A 21254-nucleotide genomic window follows, 5' to 3' on the forward strand; every position below is an offset into this window, starting at 1 on the left:
ATAAATTTATTTAGCATTTAATGTACTTTCTTTTATGGTGGACTTAATGACTAGGTTCTGTTAGATTTCAATACATTCCTTAGCAAAAAACGTTGCAGGTTTTCCATTCCCTTTTTTGTTTCGACACGACGACGGCGCCTATGGCACATCCTTGTGTTCCTACCATATATATATATAGATATATATATAGCGTATAGTTTCTAAAAAATATGTTCGTATAAATTTAAGCTTTAAAAAATTGGCATTTCCTTTATTTAAGTATGTTTATATCTAGATCTATATGCATAATACCCTTTAGTGTTGTATACGTAGGAAAGTAAAATGCAATTTCACCATAATAAACCCAAGTTAGATTCTTGTATTCAAAAACGAACGTTTCACATATTCATGTAGGGATCTGTGACACAGGATGGGCAACAAAAGCAGGCTTATCTAGCTGATGCAGGGTATCTGGGGACTGGAGTCCGAACACTTCTAGGATGGCTGGAGAGAGAAGGCGAAGTTGAAGTTTAGTTGATGGATTCGATCACTAGTTGATCGCAGCACACAAGCCGGTATAAACGTAACAAAACTTCATATAGAATCATATAGACCACCTTATATGTGCACTGCGTGCAGCAACGACATTTCAGATGATATTCTTGACACATGCACGTACATATATGGGCCTATATTTATGGATATATATGGCTGTTTCAGGCTGTACACAAACATACACATAAAACAAATGGCAAACGAGTTACTACACAAAAACAATTACAAATTACAATCAATACAGAATCGATAATTGCCAATCTATCACTTAGGGATTGCTAAACAAATTTGTTCGATTATTGCATCGATTATATAGAATCCAAAGCCATTAAGCTTCGCCGAACGTTGTTAATATATGCATATAAAAATTGAACCTATAGGAACGCTTCAAAAATTATATGTTGAGAAACAAAATTCGCAAACGAAATGTAGCCAAATATTAATTTATATATTATTACAATTACAATTACTATATGAATACATATTTGATTTGTGTACAGAAATAGTTCCATTTTCTCTTATTGCCTTCAATATAAATAGTTTGATTTGCACATACAAATTGTATTTTATGGCTGATCTGTCTGCTTTATCTGCGTTGTTTTCTAAGCACAAAGAGAAATACAACTTTAACACTATTGAGGAACTTGACAAATCTTTTGAAACTAAGCATTTGATTTTATAAACTGAACAATCAAAGTGGTATTACAAATTTAGAATGGGAGAATAGTATCGCTTTAAACAGCAAATCATTTGGATAGATCAACACATGTACCTATGTGTGTATTTATGTATATTAGGTGTTTATGCAGGGCTTCCCCTTTTTAGGTTTATATGCTTTATAAGGCATTTCCTTTTGCTAGCGCAGCGCATTTCATGCGCTTATAAAACGTTCACTCTACCGTTACAAAGATTATCGCAAAAAAAATATGTAAAATCAATACTACGAGCAACTAAACAATTAAAAGAGTGCATGTATATATAAAAACATTGTACACTTATCTAGCGCTAATTTAGTGTTGTTTAAATAATGCACTATCGTTTCTAAAATGCATTTTTTCTTTTTACAAACTAAAATGTATCTTAAATATTTTTACTAATGCCAGAATTCCTTTTTTGCATTTTGCATTTTGCATTTAATTCCGCAGGCTAGTACCGCAGAATTTTTCGATTTTCAAAATGAAAATATAGATAATGAATCAAACCAAGTCAAGAGTGCCAACAAAAAAAATATGTAATGGAGAATCTTGAAACTATTGACTCTTGTTTAAACTTTTGATACAATTATTCTTAAAACTAAGTTTTAAAAAAGATAAAAGACAAAACTTTAATTTGAATATGCGATTAACAGCAAGAAGGTCCTGTGTGGACGTTTTTGGCTTCTAGCAGAAATTTAAAAATCTTTCCTGTTGACACTTTTGATGTGGTTTAACTCCGAACTGCGAAGAAGTTCAACAGCTTGATTCTCTATTATGCGTAATACTTTTGTAAGAGAAGTGGGCGTGGCCATAGCATATTCTTAGAAAATATATGTAGGTTTTAATTAGTGGTTTTCCATCTCGCTCTGTTGTCGCCTAGACTTAAATAGGAATTTGTAAGATTCTTTTCTCTGCTTTCTTTCAGACAAGTGCATTACTGTGATCATGCACGAAAATCCATCCTTTTTAGAACGAGGATCTCAGTAAGTAAGCGGATTCACCTGAAAATAAAACAAATTAGCCATGGTTCACAAAATACTAATAGTCAAAGTGAATTGTTCACCTTGGTGAATGTGCATTCACTTCAGCGGGTGACTTACTCTTCTCCTCTGATGCCATTACACCCGGTTGGTCAGGTGCGTCTTGTCGCTCCGCTTCGGAGGCGGCGGCGGCGGACGTTTCTTAGCTGCCACTGAATTACCAGGTGGAGGTGGGAGTGGAGGCGTGGTGGCTTCTGCACCAGGCACTCCAGCCGCCGCCTGGGCGTGCACGTTCTCGTAGAGCGCGTTGTGGGCATACTCGTAGTGCTTCCTCACCCAGTGGCTCACGTTGGCCGTCTCGCGGTAGTAGTGCGAGGAGTTGGCTCCGGAGTTGAGGTTGTGGGCGGCCAGAAGGTCCTCGTTGCTAAAGTCCCGGAAGCCCAGGACCTCATGCGGCGTCGTCGCTGGCTCCGCCTTGCACTTTTGCGCCACCTGCCATTTCTTGCGCATCACGCGCTGCAGATCCTTTAGGAAGTCGCGGGGCGGATTCGAGGCCGACTCCTGCAGGCGCTTTGGCGAGGTCACCTCGCTGCTGCTGCCGTTGCTCAGGCTAGACAGGCGGGCCACATCCGCACGCGGCGGCAACATAGGCCCGGGAGCATAGGTCTGGTAGGCCGATCCCGCGCTGGAGCTGGAATGACAGCTGAGCGTGGTGCTGGGCGATCGCTGGGGCAGCACGGGTTCTGGTGAGCACATCTTGCGACGCAGCAGCACCGGAGAGTCCGCAAACGAGACCTTTTTCTGGGCGGGAGGCGGCGGCGGCAAAGGCGGCCCGGGCAGCAGGGCGGGACCCACGTAGTCCGGCGGTGCCTTGTATGGTGGCGCGGCCTTGAGACCGCCCGCCGCCTGCTTCACTGCTGGCTTCATGGGCTTGGCCGGCACCGCCGGGGGCAACGATCCGTTGCTGTTGGGCATGATCATGGGAGTGCTCATTGGTGTGGGAGTAGACGGACTGGAGGGTTCTGCATAGTTCATGGCCAGCACCTCCTCGGGCGGAGGTGGTGGTGGCAGTGAGGCCAGCGACAGCTGTGACCCGTACACATCTTGGTCCTCCGACCCATCTAAAGCGGGCGGCGGCGGGGGCGGAGGCAGCGAGTCCAAAGACAGCGTAGAGGAACACATCAGCGAGGCCGAATCGCCTGGCGGCGGTTTGGCGCATATGCTGGGTGTGGGCGTCGGCGTGGAGTTGCTGCTGGACGAGGTGGACGAGGCACTGCCCATTGGCTCCGTCTGCTTGACGACAGTGGCCACCGGCACGGCAATCGGGCGGCGCTTGAGCGTGCCGCTGCCGTTGCTCTCCTGCGACTTGCGACGACTGTGGCGACGCGTTAGAGTACCACTGCGCTCCGGGGAACTGGCATCGCCGCCTGCGCTCTCGCAGATGGTGATCTCGCCCACCTCCTTCAGCTGGCGTGTCATCGTGGTCAGCGGGAGATTGGGCTTCATCGAGGGCTTGCGCTTAATGGTGCCAGTGGTGAACTCAGAGTCGAAGGCGTTGTTGTCGTCCGAGAGGCAGCCACTGGAGCTGCTGCTGGAGGCGCGCGATGTGCGGCCGCTAGTCGAGTTGGACATGCTGCTGATGGCCGAGGAAACGCTGCCGCACTGCGACGGAACCGCCGAGGAGATGCTTGAGATTGACTCGCTGCGCATGGAGGCTGCAAAGCTCGACTGCGAGACGGCATCGTCGCGGCTCAGGCAGAGATCCTCGAGCAGCGATTTGTGACTGTCCCACAGCTGCTTGCCGTACTTGCAGACGCGGATGGCTGTCAGCCAGCGGTCCAGCGTCGGCAGGTCCTCAGCGCAGAGCATCTTGAGGGAGCGGCACGACTTGCCCAGCGAAGAGTCCGCCACCGCCTTGAAGCCAAAGGTGTAGTCAGTCGGCGACTTCCACTTCTTGCGCCAGCCCAATCCAGTGTACACATTGTGGCCGTGAAACAGATTTAGGCAGGCCAGGTCTCGCGTGTTCTTGGTCTTCTCCTTGGGGAAGTAGTAGAGACCCGAGGAGCGCAACACAAAGTGATATCGCTTCCAGCCCTTCTTTGGGTCCGCCTTCATGTAAAGCGGTCCGTCCATCTGCAGCTGGTTGTGCGAATCGAAGAACTCGTCCAGCAGCATCTGCCGCGTTTGCTCGTCGTGCTGGCATCCGGGCGCCATCTGGGGTCCGGGCAAGTAGAGCTCCGGCCGCAGGAACAGCGTCACCTTGTCCGGTCGCTGTTGAAAGAGCACTCGGTTGCCGGCGTCTGAGTGCCACGTCATCAGGTTGTCCACCAGCAGTTCGTGGTCCTCGAAGAGGCGTTCTGTGGGGAGAGCGATAAGTTATTCTTTAATGTTCTTATTGAGATTGAACCCCGGATCAAAGGGAGCATTTCATTGGCTATTAGTACAAGTAAGCCAATAAGCTACACTTTGATCCACAGCGCATAGTCAAAAACACTCACCCATCTGGAGATCGCCTAAGTGCTCGACCAACGCCCAGTTCGCCTGCATTTGCACGTGGTTCTTGTCGGCCAAGAGGCGTGTTACATGGCCACAGCCCATGCGCTCATCCACCAACAGTGACTTGGAGGCACCGTCGGAGGTGAAGGCCTTGACAAACAGCCGCCGGATGGGGGCGCTTTCCAGCTTATGCAGTGCCAACTGGATCTTGTCCGCCTTCGTGATGCTGTTAACGCCACTCTGCTGCCCACCGTGCTGGCCATGGACGCCGTGGAGTAGTTTCTCCGCGCCGGCCAGCTGTTGTTTCTGCTGCTGCTGGTGCTGTTGGTGCTGGTGCTGGTGCTGGTGCTGTTGCTGCTGCTGCTGCTGCAGGGATGTGTTCGAGGAGGCCGACGACTCGCTGGACAGCAGCGAAACCGTGTCGCTGAAAGCGGAGTCATTGTCTGGCGACTCAGTGCGCGGTTCCCGGGGAGTGACAACGCCCAGCGTTATTCCCATGGTCATGCCGCCCGGTGGAGGTGGCTGCACCATCATTCCGGCCGACCCAGGTCCGCCCAGTCCTAGTCCGTGTCCATTCTCCGAGATCCCGGACGACGAGCAGCTGCTCACGTCCGCTGAGATGGTGCTGTTGGTGCGCGAGTGGGAGCGCGAGGATGCTGCCGACATGGAGACCATCGACGGAGCACTGCTTGGCAGCTGGGCCACTCCAGGTGGCGGTGCTATCTGAGCGCCGGCACTGGGAGCACACATGGCGGGCAGCATGGACGCCTCGGTGTAGCTGATCTGCGCCTCCAGCAGACTCAGCTCGCCCAGGATCTGGTCCAGCTCCGATTCCTGCGAATCCTCCAGGTTAGCCATCGAGATGCGGTATGTGTGGGAGAGCTGCTTGGCCTCCGGCGTCAGGGGACGATCGCTGTGCCTGCGCAGCTTGACGCCAGCGCCAGCACCGGCGCCGATCACAGGGCAATCCCCACCAGCCACGAAGCCAGCGGCGGTCGTCGTCGTCGTCGTTGTCGTCGCACCACCAGCCGCTGCTCCTGCTCCTACTGCGCCGCTGGCAGCGCCGCCAACCAAGATGCCCCTTAGGTTGATCTGGAAAGACGGAAAGCGAGAAGACTGGATTAGCATATGCTTTCCACAGAAACATCATTATATATTTATTTTTATTCATATATCAATTTCTCTAACATGAGATTCCATTTCCAAATCTGAATGCAACTGCTACAAACACCCTTCCGGTCATTCCAATCGGTCTAATGTTTCTAAAAATATGTTTGTTTTAAGTGACCATAATTTATCAGTTCCGACCCAGAAACATTGGCTCAAACTAAAGTACAAAACGCAGCAGATATGTAAAACATGCCTGAGCCGATTCTCCGCGATGTGGAGTCTCCATGGCTCGAATTTAAAATGCGCCAGATGATAACTACAGTTGGGGAACTTTGGCTTTATAGCGAGACCCAGAAATACCCAAGTACTATCAGTAGGGCTCCCCATCTTGTTTGCCATTGTGGCTGCTTGTGTGAAACGTGCCCCAATGCAGCGTCCGCTGCCGAACGACGATTTTCCGATTAGCGATTGGCGATTGTCGGTAGTCAGAAGTCTGAAGTCTGTAGTCGGTTGCCAATGCAGCTGGCTGGTTCAACCGTTTCCTCTGTCGCCTTCTGTCGCTTCAAACACGTTACACATTTTGCTTTGGACGACAACGACTTCCCGCCGCCAACACCAATCACACCTGGAGAAATACTGATACTGAACACACATCAATTCAACGATTTTGTTTATCAGTTTCGAACAGATTCCGGCGAAACGAAATGCTCAAGAAAAAGCGATATTTATATCGCTAAAATATTTATTCATTCAAGTGAAAAAGAAAAATTACTTGACAAGCAGTGGGATTCCAACCTAGTCCTTTTTACTTAAGCGATGCTGTTTACAAGATGTATTCGAGTTCACAAGATGAATTCGAGTTCACAAAATATATTCGAGTTCATAGGATGAACTCTTAGAAAGTGATACGTATGCTATAATCCTGAAACATTTAAAGTCTGAACAAGATCAAAAAATGTTTATGCCAGCAGTGGGATTTAAACCTTTGACTTTTAGTTTAGACATAAAAGATATATTTAATAATTTTGTAACAAAATTAAATGAGTAAAAGTTCTGTAAAATAACATTAAACAGTTTTAGGCCAGTAGTGTGGACTTTTTCTGAGAGTTTTATAACAGTTTCAAATTGTTCCTTTGATAACTCAATATCTATAAGCTAACTTCATATCTAGGTACCAGTTTTTTGCTGTGCATTTCGCTAACACTGCTGACGCTCGCCAATCAAAAGCAAAGCCGACTTTCCTCGGCCCAAGTCCAGTACTTTTGGCGTTTCTCCAGCAGCAGTCGTGGCCATTGGCGATATGGTCTAGTATTAGTAGTGTCTTTATCGCTTGTTACTGCTCCTGATGTTTCTCATGCCGAATCCGTACTGTCGATATAATGCAGTTGAAGCTGCCCGACGACTGGCGAGTGTTAAGTAATTTACCAGGGCATAAGTCACGTATTAAAGCGGCTCAGAACGGAGGGAGGGAGGGGGTCGTTAACGGAGAGGGGGGCAACGGCAAAAACAATCACAATGACTGGCAGTTGGCCAAGAGAAATGGGAAGGGGAAGGGGTAGAGAAAGAGAAAGACGGAAGAGGTGGAACGACTTGTGGTGAAGACAGATTCGAACGGAACCAACAAATATATATTAAAAACCATGTTCGGAATCGGCAACTCGTTTACATACAGTATTTACCGACTTGACCGTTTGTATGTCTGATACAAGACCTTCTAATAACGATGCCCGATGGATTGGGTTACACACTCTGGTAAAGCACTGTTTTATTACCCTAGAAACTAGCGTGGTGCTCATGTTGGGTCAAGTCTTTCAAGTCGTCCAGGTTTTAACACATCCACATCCACTCAATCTGATCGCAACTGGCTATGATACATGTCACATCGCTGACAACCGCCGACGTCTTACTGGTCATTTCGTTCATTTCGGTTACTTTCTGCCGATGGAGTTGCCTTTACTTTATGGCCTTTTCAACGCTCCACTGAATGAGTCATTGCGTGGTTCGAAAAGGTTTTTTGTTTTTGTTGTAGTTTTTGTTTTCGTTTTTGGTTTCTGTTTCTGTTGTTGTTTTAGTTTTTTATTTTTCTTTTTAGGTAATTGGCACTTTACTCAAGTGAACTCCACCCGGGACTCGTGATGATCCGCCATCAGTGTCAGCTGCTCAACGCACCGAGAAGGGCAGCGGCTGCTGATGATGACATGGAATGGATATGGATATGGATATATGGATATGGATGTGCATGTGGATGATGGTGTGTGCGTGGATACGGGGAAGGTTAAAACGAGGTTAGAGTTCCAGTTCCAGTTCCATTCAACAATGCACATGTCGCCCCGCTTGGTTAGCGTTGATTTATGGACAGAAGTGTACATAAATACATATGGGAAAGCGGAATGTGGAGTGCACAGAGTGAGAGGAGGCGGCTTCTAGTAACCCCCACGGCTACCCTTTTCCCTCAAAGACCCGCAATCGCTTGTCCACTAAGTTCAATGACAGCCGCAACAACAGATTTCCATTGACATGACCGGGCAAGGGGAAAGGGGGAAAGGGGGAAAGGAGGGCAGGGCGGGAGGGGGGAATGGATGGACACGGGGGTCAGAAGTGGAGGCACAGACCCCACACAGAATCCCATTCTACCGGCCATTTGTTGCTGTTAGTTTACGACTCTTGTTTGCATATTTGCATAGGTCGCTTCACTACTGCACTCCCTGCATTCCCTCTCTCTCTATTACACGCAGAAAAAAAGGCATCACTTTAAGATTCGTTCAACAATACGATCTTGGTGTCACTTTCATTGGCTCGAGAGAACGATTTTCGCAAGCTCTATGTCTGTGGGGATTATTAATGAACAAGGTCGTTAATTAGCCTAGATTTGTTTCATCGTTTTTTATTGCTATCAATCCAGGGATCAGAACCGGTTTTAATCCAGTTCACGCGAAAACCCATTGGGAATTATAGCGCGACAGAAGCGGAAAACGTCTCGTTCGACTGACGAATACCTAATAGAATTAAAACGATAATGTATTCGAGTTCATAAGCATTATCTCATATAAAAACCGAAAACTTGCTGACTTTAACATGAAACATGGAAATTCCTCGTAATATATCTTCAACTAATAAACCACTAAACCAATAAAGGCAACTTGATTATTTTCCACTTTCTGGCCCCAAGAACTTATTGAAAAAGAAGTTACATTTTCTACAGTAATTAGTGAACTATTCTTCTGACCACTGAACACTGTCTTCTATTTGCTAGACCATCAGTTTACGCAGACAAGTGTCAACAATACGAGTCCAAATAGAAAAGTAGAAGGCGACAGCAGGTTGTTTGTGAACTCAGCTTTACTAAATGAAAGTTCCTAGCCTAAACGCCCAACAAATTCTGCTCATTCCGAACGAGTATTAGTAATAAGCTTGGCGTTTTGCAATTTCCTGTTGCAGCCAAACACTTAATTATACATTTCTGCTACTGACTATAAGTTACTCACGTAAGTTTGCTTTCAATTCATAACAACTTTTGCGGCATTTTGACACAAATACGTGCATTAATCTAAAATACCATATAATTTTAAGGTGGCAAAATGTTGTAATTACACCCAGCAGTGAATACTTCATTGTTTCTGCTCCTGACTTTGAAATGGAACTTGCCCCACATAAACATTTTTTCCTAGTAACAAATTCGACACATGATAAAGTGGAATGTTTTGCTGACTTTTGCTGCTGAAAACCTCTTCCCCGTTTTTGTTTTCCTTGCAACTGCTGGCAATAAAATCGCCTCGTTATTGAAACGTCTGTGTTTAAAGGTGTTTTAAATTACAATCGGAGTGTCGCAGTGTCTGAAAGTCTGAAATGGGATAAACCACTCGACTGCTGTTTTTCCGTGAAACGCCGCGTTTCAGTCGCAGTCGATCTGTAAATAAGTAAATAAGATTTTCAGCTGCAGTTCAATGTTCTTGGCGGATCGGTTTTCTGTAGTTCACCTTGGGCGCAGCACACGAGCCTAAATCAATGGTGCGCCAACAAGGCGGCCCGCCTTGCCGACTTCCATGATAAACCAATTATAACCCAGCGGATCCGATAATTGTATGAACAGACAGACCGAAAAGCTGGACGGGCAGCTGGTTCGAGGCTGGGTCTTAAGCCCCGAGTGCTGGGGCTGCTGTGATCTTTTGACGGACCTACCTCACCCAAGGTGCCCCATCTAACTACATACCTCTAAGAAGTGGTTACCACTCATGCACTCATGCACTCAGCACTCCGCACTCAGCACTCATGACCTACTCAACCAAAGTCGCATGTTCGGGGCTCATTCCACTCCCGCGGGAGCCAGCAGCAAAGTAATTACTTCTACACTACAATAATATCGCCAGTAATTAACTAAAAGCGAGAGTCCCGTCGCTCCCCCCCCCCTCCCCCTCCCCACTGACGTCACTGGAGCTGCCCCAAAATGGCACAGAAGGGGGCGGGGTGGAGGGTGTAGAGGTGGAACAAACCAGATGGGCGCGAAAGTCGGGGGGCTCTTTGTTCAAGGCCCGGCCAAACGCATTATGAATATTCTCATGTTTGTGGACATTTACAGCAACTTCCGCAGTCGATTAATAAAAACAACAAACAGCGTTGCCAAAAAAAAAAAACAAAAAAAAAAAAGCACGAACAACACACAAGAGTGGACAAAAAGCAACACTGGCGGGCAAACAGAAAATAAATTAATACATTAAATTTAACTTTTAATGGGCCCCATTCACACACAGCCAAAAGCCGGGGAGTCATGGAGCCACGGCCTTATAGAGCAGGCGTTTCGCTCCTTTGGCGAAATTGTCGCTCGTAAAACGAAGCGACCGCGTACAATATATAATATATATAATATATATGTATGTAAGTATATGGCATACAGAATTTATAATGTCACAGCGCGAATTTACGCCACCATTTCGGCCATCATCATCACCATAACCATCACCACCATCAAGAAGCAACAGAGTTGTGTTTAAACTCGGCTTTAGTTGAGTTGACTTGAGTTCAGTTGACTTTACTACACTTTGCTTAACTTTGCGTCGTTTGGTTTCGTTTCGATTCGTTTCGGTTTGACTTTGGGTTTGGTTCGTTAAGCAGCCTAATTGGAGGTTCCCCCCGTTGTACACGGAGAGAAAAGAACATGGAAGTGATGAAATTGGTGGGAAAGTAATCTGCGGTACCGCAAACAGCCGAATAATAGGAAGTTGATACGGTTAGGCAGCGTGTAGAGTTTGATATTGTTAACGTATCGTTACTAATTGCCTTTGCAAAACGATGACATTGCGAATCGATGCCGAATTTCTGTCTCTGTACGCTGAAGTTCAAGGCAAGCCGATGCAACGGAGTAAACCAAAGAGTAAGTAACTATGAAGGACAACCCAAATTGCCGGGAAACGGAAATGCTGCCCAGGGGTTCCCACAACTGATTTTATATTGTCAGTAATCTAGATCCCCACAATCCGGCACGATTGCCAAGCAAATGCGTTATTAATCGCCATTTTCGAGACAGTTTTAAGCATTTGACGGGCAGCTGAACAATTAAGGAGACGCGTCATCAACAATCATATTTATCCCCTTAACAACCGTTCCCGATTTCAGTGCCCCTTCAACAAAAAAGACCTCTGCAACTCATCAGGAAGCGGAAGGAGACAGAGAACTCGCTAAGCCAGCGCACGCGATCCTTAGGAAACATCTGATGCCACTTGAGAAGCGGTTCGAAACCCCTGCCTCGGAATTAAGACCATGGGCAAGTCGAAGAAATCTGCGTTGTTGACCGAAGAACGAAGACCGTTCTCCGCTTCCTTTTCTTATTCTTAGTTTGTTGTTTTGTTGTGTGGCGCGTGCAAAAGGAGCGGCAAGTGACGCGTGTCCTTAAATGCAGCTGCCGCCTGTACAATATAATCAACAATAAATCGGATCCGAGGTTTCGCCCCTTTTTTTCGGGGCAACTGCTGCTACGCATTCATACCCATAACCATACCTACATATATGTACCCATACCCATCGCGATGCCCATATCGCTGGGGAACCTCTACAACAATGGCAACAAACAGAGGTTGCACCTGCCACCGAGTTTTGAACACAATGCAAAGTGGCAAACGGAGAGCGAGCAGGCCCAAAAAAAATGCTGATGACGTTCGTCCGCTTATTTAAGCATGTTTTTTCTCCCATCTTGCCTGTTTCTTCAACCCTTGAGTCAACTGAGCCGCACACACTACACACTACACTCCGCACTCCGTTGATTATGAGATCAAGATAGTCGCCGCCTCAGACGTCGCAGACCCATGGAACAGATGCGTTTTCGAGTACATCCTCCAGCGGTGGTTGGTTATCCCATTTGCGCATATGCAAGGCGTGTCGCAAAGTACACTTGAGAAAAAGTAGTGGTCAGCGAAGAAATAGACTAGAAAGTGCTCCACTCAAGAACTACATAGTTCGTAAATGCATTCGAATAGAAATTTCAATGTTCAGTAGGTTTTCTTCACAACTGGACGCAAGTTTCCTACGCGAATTCTTCAGGAAACCATTTTAAAACCATTTTCATCCTATTTTAGACCGACCGTTCCTTAGCAATATCTATATATCTATATCTATATAAGATATAATATCCTTGTAGTAATTGATGTTATTGGATATACATTCTTTTTCGAGTGCACCGAGAACAAGAGCAATGCTTGAAACTAGAGCTGCTCCCCTCCCCTCTTCCTGCCACTCCGGGTGCGATCGAATCGGTTTCCCTTCGTCCTGCCCTCCACTGCCTCCTCAACCAGAGCTACCATTTGCACATAAACATCAATCACTTGTTGATACTGCAAAGTGCAGTGTAGTAGAGCGTGGACTAGGGTTCGTAGGTCTCGCATTCGTTATAATTTTCTTCTTTGGGCTGAATTGTAAATCATCAGAATGTGTGATTACAAGCTTTATGGTCGATTTACCCACCCTTTTCTTAATTTGGACAAATTTTTTATTGCAGCCCAATCAATTCAGAAGAGATTGGGGGTGGCTGCTGTCGCCCTGGGGAATGAATAAGGGGAATATATAGCCGGTGATAAGCACAGAACTTTCAATCAATCATTGGCCCAAATGGGCGCGCTTGTATTCCAATTCCAATTTCAATTCCGATCAATGTGCATTATAATATCATAGAAACTAATTCGGCAAATTGGAAGCTAAATGCAAAGCCCACGCAGAACATTTTCGTCTCTTCAAACGGAATCAATTAGGAACGGAATGCGGAATTCAAAATGTGCTAAAGACCATCTATAAATTATACAGTCCATCTAGTCTATATCTAGATCTTGCATATGTAAACACAACGCACATGTGTGTGTGTTTGTGTGTGAAATGGCTGAGTGTGCGGGTGCGCTTTAAATTGCTGAAATGTTTATTGCGGACTTTAGACGAAGTCAATTAGCGAAAACATTGAGCCTGGGAATGGGAATTGGAATTGGAATAGGAATAGTAATAGAAATGGGAATGGGAATGCGAATGGAAATGGATACGGGAATGGGAATGGAGCCGCATTTGAATTGGGAGCAAGCCAACTGATTTACAGTGTGACCGAAGGCCCATTTAACGCAGAGTTCAGTGTGCTAAATAATCCCATCCCATGCATGCAACTGCACTCGTGTGTCTCTTTCCCTCTTCTCTCTGCTTCCGTCCCTCCTCGCCAGTGTGGCAAAAGAGCGAAATACAATCTATTAGCCAAATTGGCTCACTGCACGCCCACTTGGTGGCGCACAGAGACCCCCCCCTTTCCCCCTGATCACCAACCGATTCCATTCCCGCAGCAGTTGCCTCCTGATCGAAACCGATCTGCTCCGACAACGCTAACCAAATCCGAATCCGAATCCGAATCGGAATCCAACTGCGAGTACGAATCCGCATCGAAAGACGACGAACGCCAGCTCGTGTTTAAATATAATTTACAAAGTGTAACAGACGCCCACTGCGGATGGCGGAAGATGAGTGGGGAATAAAGAAAGGCATGAGGTATGGAGCATGGGACATGGGGCATGGGGAAAGGCGAAAACGGAGGGGAGCCCCATCCGAAGCCAAAACCAAAACCACAACTAAAAATACGATATACGAGAAAATGTCCGCTTATTTTGAAATGAAGACGAGACCCATCGACCCCGAGACCCAGCAGCAGCATCTCAAGAAGCGAAAGGGGGGAGGAAAAATCAATAGATGAGGGAAAACGAGATGGGGAAACTCTCTAATTGGGCATATGCAGTAGATAATACTGTAAGATTAACAGAAAAAACACCATGCCACAAATAAACTAATGCTATGCACATAAATGACTGAAATTGCATTTTTGAAGTCTTTGACTTCATGGTTTCGAATAATAATTGTTGATAAACAATTAAATTGAAGATAAAGTGATCAGACTTCTCTACAGATCAGTATACCATCATAATGGCTGTTCAATGCAGGTAGTGAAGATATCATTATTGCTCAATAAATGACAGTTATGTTGCACAGACTGTCCTTGACCCAGAACATAATCGTAGGGCACTTACTATTCATTGTCCACTGAAACAAAGAACAACTCTTTCCAGAATGGTAACATCCATACAATTTCATTTTCCTACCGATAGCATGCTGGAGTACAGGCTAAATTGGACGGCATGCTCGGCAAGAAGCAGTGGCAGTGAGCATTATCAAAATAGAAGGAATTATCGGACTGGTCACCCATGACCGAGTGCCTCAAGGTGGCTCAAGATTGCGAAATGCAGACGGTTAGAATACATTCAGTATGTGGGTGAAGGAAAAGAACCACCAAGTGGCACCAATTAGTAAGAGGGCAGAAACATAAATTTACAAATTCACGATTTCGCAATGCATAATGGCGACAAAAAAGGCGCAGTCTATAATTATATTATCTAGAACTTCCGCAAGATAATTGCTTGTGGAAATAGCATGGCTGTTAATCGGTTTAATATTTCTTTAGTCTATATATTCTTTATTGCATTAGGTATACTCAATTTATATATTTTTTCTTTTAAAATTCCCATTCGCCCACAATTGACACCTTTCTTTCGTTTAATTTAATGCGTGAACTGCCATTTTCAACTGCCGTACTTCACTAAACGATGGTTTCCATCATGGAAAATGCTTTCGGGGAAAACGCAGGCGAGTGTTTGCGTGTGCGGTACATTATTTTTCCCCATTTTTGGTTCCTAAACGGAAACAAGCGATAATAAAATTTTTACAGCGACAGCAACAACAAATGAACAGCGTCGCAGTTGCCGCATAAAAATTCTGACGATGTCGCACCCGGCATCGCATGTACATACGTAAAAGCAAAAGCAGAAAGGGAATAGCAGAAGCAAAAAGCAAGAACCGAAGCACAAGCACAAGCAAAGCAAATCAGAGGCAGCAGGGCGTGCTACAAGAGAATCGTAAAATCAGAACACCCAAAATATGCAGCCAAAGTGTCGTACCTCCAAATATGAGGTGATCACAAACTTTATGGTACTTTCTTATAGAGGGGCTTTCTAGTGCGTACTTATACCTTTGCATTTGCATATCTTGTTTGAAAATTTTCCAGTTCTGGTAGTAAATATAAAAAACAAAACAATAAGAATAAAGAAAAGAAATTATATGATTAACGTACAATTTTGAAAAGAAATAGATAAAAAGTTAACTGAAAAGTAATATATTCTTTTAAATAATTGACCATGAAATTATCTTGTAATTCATTTCTCTTTTCTCTTCTTTAACAGAAAATAGCACAAGAAATCCAATAATTTGTCAATATCTCGCTGAAAGCCATTTGAAAACTTTAAATATTTTTGTAGATGAAAATCTCATTTCACGTCTGCGATTGCGTTGTTCATGGATTTACGAAACAAACATGTGTGGGTGGCTGGGGGCCCTAGCAGAAGACCATAACCATCAAATAGGGCCAATGCAATCGCAACAGAAACGCCTCAGTACATTTCCATTGCGCATCACTCGCTCAAGTGGACCATTACCCAAGTAAGCATTGCAATGCAGTACGTTTTCCGAAATCAATCAGGTCAAGATTTCCTCTTAATCGAATCCCCTTGAAAATAAGATTGTAATTGTTGTAATCTAACTACCATGTAACTAGATCCACTCGCATTCCTCTAGCTGTTATGGTTCCGTAGATCCTACAGTCTAGATAGGATATGCTGATACTTTATGGACTCTTATATGTTCATACATACATATGTATGTCCCTTTTAGGGGTATGAGAATGCCCAACACCCCCAACTCCAAGCAGCGATAAATGAAAGAGGCCCAAAACAAGATATGTCTGTATGCGTATGTACATGTGTAATTAATGGGCCTGCTATGATCGAAAAACTGGTCCAGTGTCTTTTTCTCGCTTGGAATCTATAAAATCAATCACAGAATTTCCACGAATTGCCTCGTGAGTCACTCTTTTCCAAATGCAGCTCTCTTTTTGGTCCAGTCTCCCGTCAAATCGGCGAGAGATCTGCAATTACAAGCTGTTTGTTGTGTGCGTGCCAGTGGCGTACGCAGTAAATCGTAGGGGGGGTTTCTATTTGACTCATTACATTGTTTGTTTCCCATTTGCATTTTAATACAGACTTTATTGCATACTAGAATTCTAACAGCCAAAAGTGGAGTGTTTTGAAGACCCCCCTCTCCGTAAGCCACTGTTTTCCGCGTGTGAAGGGGTAAAAGGAGTAACGGGGTAAACGGGGTAACAGCGGTAAATGCGTGAGTGTGTGTAATGTAATTAAAAAGAGTTGAGCAAATATTTGACGAACGTGCAGAAGCAATTTGGCGAAGGCGGAGTAAGGAGTGGGCGAGAATAGAGAGTGGCCAAGGAGTCGACAATGCGGGTGACTCTCTGCGGGGTGGCGATGGCGGTGGCGGATGCGAAGGAGGGGGGAGTGGAATGACGCACATATGACTGAGCCAAAAACCGGCGAAAATCACAAGGGAGAGCCGTGGTGGCCAGGGTTGCCACCCACGCTTGCGTTGCAAGTTCCGTTTTGGGGGGGCGCAACAAATGGAAAGGCACAGTAAACAATGGCTAAATGAGCCCAAGGTCTACCCTGCTCTTTTCAAAATGGTGGAGTTCCAACCAATATTAAATATCATTTTAGTTTAACGGAGGGATTTGATGATTTTTTCAAATCATTGAATTTTCTAACTGGTTCAAATTGGTTTTTGTAATGCATATTTACAAATGTCCATCAATTGCGGCGGCAAATATTTGACAACAAATTTTGAGCTACATTTCTCGCTAATGTTTAATTTTCCACTTGTGTGCATCTAACACACTTTACTGTACTGCCCAGTATTCATCTGCACTTCGCTGTGCTGCTTTTCAAAGAGATATGCACATGTGTCGCCGTGAAATGAGGTTATCGGTAGTTAGGAAATGATAAAATATACTGATTCTAATGCCAATCGTTCTGGTTTTGGAATTCTTTTCTTTGCACCCTCCTTCCCCACACCGTTCCACCCATCACTTTCGCCCTTTTGGCAATTAATAAAGGGCACTTTTAATTATTGCTTCATTTACCCCGCACACTGCTGCTTCCTCTTCCTGCGATGTTTGTGTATGTAAAAGCGGCAATAACAACACAATGGACCAGGCACTTTAAAGGAACTTAATAAGCGCAGCGCACAAGAGAAAAAAACAAAAGAAGGCGACGTATTTGGACCGAAACGGAACGCAAAGTCAAAAAAATAAAAATAAAATTGAATAATTGTGCACTTCGAATTCCGCGCGCGCTCTTTACTTCCAATCACTCTCGCACTCGTTGTTGATGTTCGTGTTCGTTTTCCGTTCGCCGATGTTCTGCGATGTCACGTCTCCTGCGCGCGTCGGTCGAAACCCAAATGGCGCAGTCGGAAACCGACAAGCTGAGAAACTCACAAGCGCAGCAACTCAAACTCAAACACAACAGGCGCGAGTGAGAGAGCCGATGGTGCTGCCAACCGGGCTGCAGATGCAAGCGAGTTGGCAGCACTGGACGACGGATGCAAGTGCGTACACGGTTAGAAAACGGTGATAGCAACGGAATTGATGCTTCCCGCACTGCACTGCTATAACAAATAATTTATGAGATACATAATTGACTTGACTAGCACATTGTGATGTTTCTAAATAATATTCTCTTTTTGGGGCCCAACATAACCCACCACATTAATATTAAAAATCTATAGAATGAGTTACATTTTAAAATTTTTAAAAAGAATTCGGAATTTTTTAAAACACGGCATTTCAAAGTTTTTTTTAAAATTTTGATTTGATTTTTAAATCAATCGTTTGTCTGTGAATCTAGATGTTTTTTAGAGATGTTTTTACTAGAGAAATGTAGTTTATAACTGCAAAATTATTTAATCCAAAGGATTTACATGACATATTGTCAATCATCGGCTGAGTTAAATTTAAAGTAATTTTAAGCCCAAGTTGTTTCACTTAGGTCTTCTAACGTAAACCACAAGACATTGAAATGGAGTCGAAATAGAGTTCTCAACTGTTTTTGAAACGTTTTCCCATGAGTTTTCTATCCAACTAGTGTGTTTGACACAATGCGAAATTGCCTACTTATAAACTGTTTACTCAACCACACGCATACCTTTTATGCTGATGTGTAATATTTGCTTTTGGGAAATGAAAATTGTGCGTGCTGGCCAAGCAGAAATGGTTGGGCAAGCGCAGTTTTTCAGAATTTGCTGACCTCCGGGCGCAATTAGGCAAATTTGACACGCACCGGGAGAACGATTCCCATGTCCTCGTCCTTGAGCTGCACGCAGTCACGTCGTGGCATCCTGACAATTCACTCTAAAGTGTAGATACCAAATACCAAATGTGTGTGCGCAGTGTACAAAACACTGTTTGACAACAAACAGGGTTTTCTTTCAAAGTAAGGGACTCAAAGGGATTGTAAAAAGATATGGAGAATATAAATTCAATATAATAGGTATTATTTCCAGCATTTCGACTCTTAAGGGATTCCAATTGTTAAACCATTTTAACTTTGTTAATTTTACTTGATTTTTAAACTTAACAGTAACCATTTCGAAGGTTTATTTGCTTTGTAACAAAATGTATCCATATTATACGCCTAAACTAAAAACACATATCGATACAGTGCCAAGCGATATTTGCATGCTCAAATATGGTTTAAATAAAGTTCACTTATAAACAAGATGTTTTTATGGGGTCTGATTATTATCTCGCCCAAATGGATTTTGTTTTAGCTGTTTTTTACCATCCTGATCCAGAAACTAATCGACCTTCCTTGTTGGGGTTGTGCCACAAACTGCTGGGAAGTGAAGTGGCAGAGGGGCGGTAAAAACAAAGGGACAGCAACAACTGCGCGGTTGTTGTTGTTGTTGTTGTTGTTGGTGGTGGTGTTGTTGTTTCTGTTGTTGTTGTTGCCCCATGGTATCGCACATCGTCTTTCGTCGGGAATCGGGTTTTCCTCCGCCTCCCGCGCATAAACAAATCGAGAACCTCAGAGGCGAAAAACGAAAAACAGAACCACAGCGATCGGGAACTCTTTCAGCGTTTATGCACGGTGAAAGTAATGGGGCAAGAACGGAGAAAGAGGCGCAAGAGAGAGCGAAAAAGTTAGTACACCAATTAATAGGTCGGCATTCTGTTGGACTTGAAAGCGTTGAGCATTTATCGTTGTTGCTGTTGTTGTGGTTTTTGCCCCAGCAGCTGGTCCAAAGATTAATTATTCCGCTCTCTGCGTTGGTTTTTTATTAATTCTCCACTGGCCCCTTCGAATGGCAGGAATGGAAAATTCGAAACTTCGTATTTTATCAAACTAAATTCAAACTAAAATGATATCTTTCAAGTTTGGATCACCGAATGCCAAAGACTTTTGATCTCCTCACACTGCATTACTAGGTTATTTTCATAGCCAAGGAGTAAAACAAGTTGAGTACACTCGAAAAAATAACTAACGGAGAAGTATAGTTGATTTAATTTCGTTAGAACGCTTACAGTTGCCATACACAGCTGTCTGAGATCAGTATAGTTTAATGTTTTTATACAGAATTTGAAGAAGATATACTTTAAAAGTACACTTCAGTTTCTTCCTGTGTACTCTGCCCCATGACTTCTTTTTTTAGTGTGTGGGAGCGAATTATGAAGTACAGAGGAAATAGCAATAGAGGAGCAAACACAAACACACACATTTGGAGAAACTTGGGAGATACTTACATTTGTTATTGTTGCTGCTTCCTCGAGGCTGTGCTGTTGTTGTTGCCGCTGCTGCTGGTGTTGTTGTTGTTGTAGCTGTTGCTGGAGTAAGTGCAGTTGTTGCTGTTGTAGTTGTTGTTGCTGATGTGTCGCAATACCACCACAATCCATAGTAATTACGGGTGCAAGGGGGCGGGGGTGAGTGTGTGTGGGAGTGGGAGTCGTCAATTGGGAACGCACTCTCTCTCTCTCTCTCCCTAAATCTCGCTCTCTATTGCTGCTCCTTCGCCTTTGTGGCGCTCTGCTCTCCCTTTTTGAGTTGCGATCGCTTACTGCAGCGGAATGAAAAGCGAAACAGACATAATTGAAGAAATGCGATAGCGATCCGTCTTGAATTTCAACGATTCGCCGTAAGGGAGCGCAGTTAACCGCTATTTCAGTCGCTGTTTGTGTCTCGTTCCTTTTTTATATTTTCAGCTAACTCTGCAGTTCGCCTTTGTCCATATTTTCGGTGGAAAAACCACTTCCTTGCTCTCTCGCTCTGGCTCCCCTGCTCTTCTATACCGCTCTCTCTCGCTCGCCAGGCGTTGCGTGGGCGAACGTAGGGGAGAGAGCAAACGAAACGAAGAGAGAGACGAACGCAGTTTGGAGTTTTATGCACTGGAGTTGTAAGTATGTGTGTGTGTGACTGCTACCCCCACACACTTGCACTGCCTCTCTCCCTCTCTTTCGCTCTCGCACACCCAGTACCAAGTACTCCGAACTCCAACTCCAACTCCAGTTACAAATTCAATTCCAATTCGAATGATTCCCAATCAAATTTGAATTTGCCTTCCAATTGCAGTAGCTTTCGTGTCCTTTGTGAAATAAGAATCCCTTTGCTCATTTATTGCAGCCGCACTGCGCCGATTGCATTTGCATTTGCACTTCTACCTCCACTTCCACATCCACTTGCATTGACAACCAGAACCAGCATCCCACTATGGTGCAGTTCAGCCTGCCCGCGGCCATCGGTGATTCACACACAATTCGAACTGGGCACTTGGACAGTGCGTTCGCTTGCCAAACAGAGTGGCGGAGAACAGAAAAAAAAATAATGCGAATCGGAACAAAACAAACGGATGCTACTATCGGGTAACTACGAAAAGTCCGTGCGTAGATTTTCACGAAAACGCCCCGCCCGCGCCGCACTGAAGTTGTGTGTTAGTGGTGCGACAACGCAACGATGCAGCGACTCGATTCCGTTCGATAGCC

At 44.7% G+C, this 21254-nt stretch overlaps 1 protein-coding gene across 2 annotated transcripts; it reads right to left on the reverse strand.

Annotated features, from left to right (window-relative positions):
- Positions 1-327: 327 nt before the first annotated feature.
- On the reverse strand, positions 328-21203 carry LOC122623329 (amyloid beta A4 precursor protein-binding family B member 1-interacting protein). Of its 2 annotated transcripts, none has more exons than XM_043802416.1 (4): positions 20022-21203; positions 4708-5797; positions 2330-4566; positions 328-2230 (listed from the first exon to the last, which is right to left on the reverse strand). In XM_043802416.1, exons 1-3 carry the CDS (start codon positions 20169-20171, stop codon positions 2348-2350), a joined length of 3459 nt encoding a protein of 1152 aa, XP_043658351.1. In that variant the 5' UTR covers positions 20172-21203; the 3' UTR covers positions 328-2230; positions 2330-2347. The 2 variants fall into 2 exon arrangements, with proteins under 2 accessions (XP_043658351.1, XP_043658352.1); XM_043802417.1 differs by lacking the exon at positions 20022-21203 and adding an exon at positions 17361-17673.
- Positions 21204-21254: the final 51 nt, after the last annotated feature.

This window comes from Drosophila teissieri, chromosome X, assembly GCF_016746235.2.
Source record: "Drosophila teissieri strain GT53w chromosome X, Prin_Dtei_1.1, whole genome shotgun sequence".
In the NCBI taxonomy this organism is placed as follows: Eukaryota; Metazoa; Arthropoda; class Insecta; order Diptera; family Drosophilidae; genus Drosophila; species Drosophila teissieri.